This window comes from Crocodylus porosus, unplaced genomic scaffold (genome assembly GCF_001723895.1).
Source record: "Crocodylus porosus isolate Cpor-Errol unplaced genomic scaffold, CroPor_comp1, whole genome shotgun sequence".
Classification (NCBI taxonomy): Eukaryota; Metazoa; Chordata; order Crocodylia; family Crocodylidae; genus Crocodylus; species Crocodylus porosus.
This window is the reverse complement of record NW_017728947.1, coordinates 33,337,919-33,344,861: the sequence shown is the minus strand read 5'-3', so window position 1 is coordinate 33,344,861 and position 6,943 is coordinate 33,337,919. Positions and strand designations below refer to the sequence as shown.

Below are 6,943 nucleotides of genomic sequence, written 5' to 3'. Positions count from 1 at the left end.
GGGTGTCTTGATCTGCCCCTCACACCCTTTCCCTCCCTCATGCCCCTTCCCCCCACCACAGACTTACCAGCCAGATGCTGGTCTCCAAGCTGCCAGGCTGCATACTGGCTATCAGACTGGTATCAGCCCATGTGGCTGTTTAATAATCAGCCATTGATACCAGTCAAAAAAATCGTTATTGGTGCACCCCTACCTAGAACTTCCCTTTTCAGCCATGCAAACTCTGCATATTCTATGTATTCTTTTTAAAACTCAGTAACCATTTACTCTTCCCAGCACACCAACCCTAGCCAACTTATAGCACAAGTTATACAACACTGAGGTCAGAAAAAAAAGGTAATTTTTTTTTTTTAAGTGAGAAACCTTTCTTATTTAGAAGGAATTCAAATTCATAGCTGAACAGAACTGCGTAATGGTAAATGCAAATGTAATGGCATAAAAATACAGAAAACCATGTTGTGGGAGAGAAAGCTTATATGAAGATCCTAACACATTACATAAGCTTAAGAAAAATGCACTGGATCCCAATTGTCTGAGGAAAAAAAGAAGGTTCCATTAACATAAGCCAGACATACTGAATCAAACATACCATGGTCATTGTATAAAGCTGCTTCAGTGAGTTCATCGTTCTCAGGAGAACTGCCACTATTCCACCCCCTTCCACTGTTTCAACAGTTCTAGCCAGCAGGTTTGGAGTTAAGGCCTCAAAATCCTAGAAGCAGAAGGTAGCAATAAGCAGAATTTCTGGGTCACCACAACTCTGAGAATTAACTGTTTTAAGCAATTCTGTTCCTGGTAGTAGATACCAGGTCGTTTCACAAAGACAAACTTTATGCAACATTCACATTATTCTGCTTTCAAACAGAATTTTATCAACAATATTGCATAGCTATATGTAGGTAACACTTACAGGCATCCTCACTAAAGCGCACATAAAATAGAAATATTTCTCTTTAGGCACTTAAAGTACTGGAAGGGTAGCACCGGGTCCACTGGAACAAGAACTGTATTCTTGGGCAGTATCCTTGTTATTTTAAAAAGTAACAAAATTTAATTTGTTACCTGGAGTACACACATGCCAAAAGTGTTGCCAAGAATTTTGTGGGTTTCATTGTAATAGCAGTAGCGAATGTTTGTAGCAGCTACAAACAACTCAAAAGGGTCATCATCTTTTATGTTTAAAGTTCCACTTTTAATCTTCTTCTGTAGTTGTCGCATTCTCTTCTTACGATGGCTGGAAGAAACCAAGATAGGAATATTTGGAAATAATAATGGGAAGACAGCAGAGGACATGTTGTTCAGATCTGGGTTCAACTTACATGGAGGCTGCGAATTCAGGCTCAAACATAAATCAAGGAAAAAGTCTGGACTACACATGCTGCCATTGTTAATGTTTCCTATGAAATGCCATCCCCAAACAGCAGGAAAAAAAACAAACAAAAAAACCCTCATTCAGATCTGAGTTTGTTCAGGAAAAATACGCTCCCTTCTGATTTTGAACCCATACTGAGCACATGGATTCAGATCCAAATACTGAAATCTTACACAGCGTGGTAAAACCCAGAAATTTCTGCCATTAGGGCCTGCTTTCTACTGAGGTCTGTTCATTAGCAAAGCCATAAACAAGTAAGGAAATGCAAGGAGATATGGAGTCTGGCCTAAGACCATAGTGTCAGTGTTAAAGCCACCACTGGAAATCAGGAGCCCCTGATTCCCAAAGCTGCGTTCTGGCTGTATTATTCATGTTAAAATGGATGATTCCATTAGACTGAATCTTCTGCAGTCTAGGATTTGATCTAGCGTCACTAAAAAAAAAAATTAAGGCACAGCATGACCAGCATACAACTGGGAAAAAAATTTCTAACCTGAGATGACCCAGTGCAGTTTGCCTGCCACCAAATAGTAAAGAACAATACTTGGTTTACCTGCTAAAGCCCAGCTCCTTTTTGTAACACCACAAGACTGAAGGTCTGGCTTTTACAGTTGCTTTAGATAACATGTGATGGAGTATAACCACCTGCCAAAACATAGACACATTAACAGGTTGTTGTATTCACAGGAGATGATCAGGAGTGAGTGAGAAAAATATGCTCCCTTTGATTCTGAATTCAAACATCCTGAAGCAAAACATTTTTAGATCTCAGATAAAAAGTATCAGATTTTAGAGTTACATTACACTGAACACATAATACTAAACTGCAGTGGATGCAGATACATAAAGGGCCAATGCAGTTTTGGGCTGAATCGAGAGAAGCATTAGGTGCAAGACAAGGAAGGCGACAGCACCTCTCTACTTGGCACTGGTTAGGCATCACCCGGAGTAGTGTGCGCAGTTCTGGGCTCTACATTTTAAAAAGAACATGGAGAAGTTAAAGAGGGTCCAGAGGTGGGCAAGAAACATAATCATGGACTTGGAAGGCAAGGGCTTGGCAAGGCTGAAGGAGCTAGGCATGTTCAGCTTGCAGAAAAGGCACTTAAGAGGGGGCATGATAGCAGTCTTCAAATACCTGAAGGGGTGCCATCAAGAGGAGGGAAAGCACCTTTTATCTCTTGCTGCACAGAGGAGGACACAGACCAATTTCTTGAGGTTGCAGCAAAGTAAGTTTAGATTGGATATCCAGAAAAACTTCTTCACTGTTAGAACAGTGAGCCAGTGGAACAGACCGCCCAGGGAAGCTGCGGACTCTCCATCGCTGGAGGTGTTCAAGAAGAGGTTGGACAGGCACTGGTCAGGGATGATCTAGACATAGCCATGTCTATTTTCTACCTGAGGTATTTCTCAAGCTTCTGGGCTTTGCTTGTTGCTCCTGCTCCTCCCTCCGACCTCCCCTTTTTTCTGCCATGTGTGTCAGGGTGTTTTTAAGCCCCATCAGAGACATTGGGTGTTAGCTACAATAAGGCTGGGGACCTCAGCTGGGGTGTGCCAATTCTCCTGCTGGGACCAAAACTGGATAGACAGTCTTGCCCCTCCACTCAGGGTCAGACCAATTGCCATATTTAGGGTCAGGAAGGAATTTTACCCAAATTTGGTCAAATTGGACTCTGGGGGTTTTTGCATTCCTCTGTAGTGGGAGGCATGACCCTCTACCTAGGACCTCCTGAGTGTGCACTGACAAAATTTTATAGAAGCAGGACATTGGCTGCCATGGTTCCCCTGCTTTACCTGTGGCAGGTTAGGGTGTTAGATCTATGTTGTGGCAGGGTTGAAGGTAGTCTTATGTAGAGTTTAGATGATGGTTTGGATAGGGATGATCCTGCCTCAGGGAGGGGGTTGGACTAGATGACCTCTGGAGGTCCCTTCCAGCCCTACTTCTCTATGACTTAACACGTACGCTACAAAGGCAGAGGTAAGATGGTAGCAGATTTGACATTTTCCCCAAAACATCAGAGCCCAAACCTCTCTTATGCCATCTTACAGGTTTTACCTACAACAGAATTGCTGGAAGGGAGGATCCCTTCTGAAGTCTGGACAGACCACTCCTAGAGCAAAAAAATCTTAAGCGCCACAAGGCCCATATGCTTGCTGAATAATGTAGTACACACAGCATAAAGCAGGGAATATGGGATGACAAGACAAACAGGTGTTTCCTTCCAAGTAGTTCACCTCTAACAACTGGTTTAGACCTGATCCACATTAAATTTCTATTATGATGCACCTAACACAGTTAAAGGTGCCATTTTTTACTCTAGTTATACATGCAATACCACATCTGCACCAAAGGGTTCTATCACTAGGAAGTGCCCTATACTTATATCATTAATTCCCCTTCAAGTATGTGAATAAACAATACCCATACAAGCAACACCTAGACTAGCAGTGTATCCACAGCAGGGTGGACTGTATCTACTACCTGTGACAGTTGGGTAAAGCAGTACAGTTTAGACCAGGCCTTCAAGTGGGCACTGTCCATTAAAAAGGCAGGCAGCCTTTTAAACAAAGATAGCTTTCCCCCAGTCTTTTAAAGACTGAAAATACTTCAGAGGCAGCACCATTCAATATGGGAGAAAGCATCTGCATTTCCATATATTCCCTGATGATTTTTATAAAGGCATATTGGAAATTAAGTTTCTCCACCTCATGCTTCAAATTACTCCAGTCAAAGACTACCATGGTGACCAAAGGTAGGTGACTAAGCAGTATCTGACTTAAGTTCCACAATGACAATTTGTAGAAGTTGCAGGTCTTTTACTGGGTTGGTTTTTGTTTGTTGGTTTTTTGGGTTTTTTTATGGAATTAAAAAAAAAAAAACCCGCAAGAAAAAATGCATATACAATTAGAATTAAAAAATGTTCTTGCTAGCTTTGGAAGGAAATAGGTCTTTTTCCCCGTTTTTGAAAACAAGTTTCCAATTTGTCCATCTGACTTTCTCATTGTTTGTACATTTTTAAAAAATAGCAAATAATACTTTAAGCCCTCTGAATCAGTGTTGACACTGCCCTAAGTTTTGACATCATACTGTCTTAACATTGACATCACGTTTAGTAACCCTCTATATTTTGTGCAAATATTAGGTGCAAAGCTTCGTATTTTGCACACTGGCATCTAACTTTTGCTGTAAATATAACAACAGACTGGATCACTTCTGCAATCCTCAGCTCTACTGGTTTCAAATATATTTATAAACCAGCTCTTCCTTACAAAGCTAGCAATGTATTTTCAGGTACATACATTAAAGCAAGAAGGTCCCTGAAAAAATTGCTCCTGGGCTTATATAGTTACCTGATCCTTCCCATGGTCTCCAACCAAAACAAAGAGTGTCCTGTGTCGTTCAGCCACTCCATTTTCAATTAGCACACGGATACGATTGTCAACCTTCTTGCGCTGCATGGCTAGTTAAAATGGCTGAAAAGTTTTTAAAGAAGTCAGATAACGCCAGACTTATATGAACACGTTTCAGTTCAGGATATACTTTATTTTAACAGACAACTCTATGCACATCATCTGTCGAAAGCTTTTAAGATGTTCAAGATCTTTACATCAGGAATTGTTAGCCTCTCTCAGTGTAACACTACCTCATAAGGGTAGTTTTGTTTTTAAGGGAGCAATATGACAGTTTCTCAGAATGACTTTTACTTCCAAAATTAATTTACAGAAGCTTACTATTTATCAACATGCCCATTATAACAACTCGGAGCCAGGTATACAATGAAAAGGCATTAGACAACTAACAAATACCTGGCTGATCAAACTGCTCTCTTACAGGTAACATTTATTACCTTTAAATAGCAAGACAGCAGTTTCTTTCTTCCAAATACCCAATTCTAAGCTGAATGATTCTATATGTAGTATTACTTGAACATTACAGAAGTCATGAAACTTTATTATTCATTTATTTTATGATAATCCAAATCATGGACCAAGACTCAGTTGCATCTGGTAGTATATAAATGTAAACCAAAACAACAGCCTCTGCCCCCAAAGAAGTTCCAATCTAACACAGTAGAAAATATGACCTCTCAAAAATAAGTGAAAACAAAGAAACAATGAGAACATAACACCAACATACTCTCCCTATGCCTGGAAAAGGGTGTTTGTACCCAAAAGCTTGCAAAGACCAATTTCCCAGCTATTTAGTTGGTCTAATAGAAGATATTACTTCTATCCAAAGAAACCTGTCCACCTAAGAAACAATGAGATAATTTTAACTGCGAGTAGAGAGTGGCATCTGACTATAAGCAAACTAACTAGTCACTGTTAGGGAAAGGAATGTTTGAGATGGTTTTTAAAAAGGCTCTCAAGAGTGTAGCTGCCCAAATACTCCATTTATTCTTTTCAACTTTCCAAAAAGTTTTTTCAGGTTTCAATACTTTGCAGTCTACCAAGATGTAAAGCAAATAAAGCCTGGTGCTGCCAGCTGCTACCAAGTGTCATGCAGCCCTTGTTATCAGTACTAGGCTTAGCAGTACTTTTAGAAGGTATGTCCAAGACCAGCTATAATAACTATCAGTCTAATGTCACAGTCGCTTCATGCTTGACCAGCAGTCACAAACACAACTCAGGACTGCCTGCTATTGAGGTCTACAGGATGCCACACCTCCATTCCAAGCCACCAGACTTCTCTGCGCTCAAGGCACACCTTCAATAAAAAGCAGACAAGGCTTTTTGGTAGATGGGCTCTCTTTTATTACACTCGCTAAATGTAGCTGGCCTAATCAAAGAGATCCCACCTACCCAAAGAACTTTTGACTGAAGCCAAGTAACTTTATTATTATTATTATTAATTTATGCTATGGGAATCTAAATCATGGACCAGAGCTCCAAGGGAACAACTAAGATCAAAAGCACACAAGGATCGTTGAGTAGATACAATACCCGAATTTAGTAGGTCTAATAAAAGATACCACACCTACCCAAAGAACCTTGTCTGCCTGTATCCTCAGACCAGCACGGCTACAACCTACAGCCTTCAATGAAAAGCAGCACTGAGTGAGAATCAATTGAGACACAACTGCTCTGCTAGGGTGTTACCCCCGGCCACAGCGCCAGGCTTCCAGACCCTGCTAGATGCTACTATATCCAAGCAGCGGAGGGACGGATCAGGCACCACGCAGCCTCCCCGAGCCCACGCTACCTGCTTAAAACGAGGTAGGGTGTCAGAGAAAGGCAGACCGAGACCCCGCTCTGCCCGCAGCAGCCGTCTCCTTACCCAGCCCAGCGGCCCCGACCACAGCGCGCCCACGTGGGCCTCCCAGCAGCCACGTGGTCTGCGCGCCCCGGGAGAAGGACCCTTCCGGGCTGCCCCAGCCAACCGCCTGCCCGAGGATCCGTGGCGGGGACGGTCCGGCAGCGGGCGCCGAGCGATGGCGAAGCGGGTACGTGCGGAAGGAGAGTTCCGCTTCGCGCTGCCGGCCCAGGGCTGCCGCAAGGGCGGGGGCTGCGGCGCAGGCGGGACTGGGGCTCCCGGCGGGGGCTGCTCTCGGCGTCCTCGCGGCCGCCCAGGAC

General features: G+C 42.7%; 1 protein-coding gene across 1 annotated transcript in view; it reads right to left on the bottom strand.

The window, feature by feature from the left end:
* The window catches only part of NAT10 (N-acetyltransferase 10), a 43,440-nt gene extending 36,693 nt beyond the window's left edge, over positions 1 to 6,747 (bottom strand). The window contains exons 1-5 of the mRNA XM_019551993.1: positions 6,648 to 6,747; positions 4,721 to 4,843; positions 1,926 to 2,017; positions 1,063 to 1,234; positions 590 to 712 (exon numbers count right to left, since the gene is read on the bottom strand). Of these exons, the coding sequence (XP_019407538.1) occupies positions 590 to 712; positions 1,063 to 1,234; positions 1,926 to 2,017; positions 4,721 to 4,828 (495 nt within the window). The 5' untranslated portion in view covers positions 4,829 to 4,843; positions 6,648 to 6,747. The remainder of the gene's footprint in view (positions 1 to 589; positions 713 to 1,062; positions 1,235 to 1,925; positions 2,018 to 4,720; positions 4,844 to 6,647) is intronic.
* Between the last annotated feature and the right edge of the window lie 196 nt (positions 6,748 to 6,943).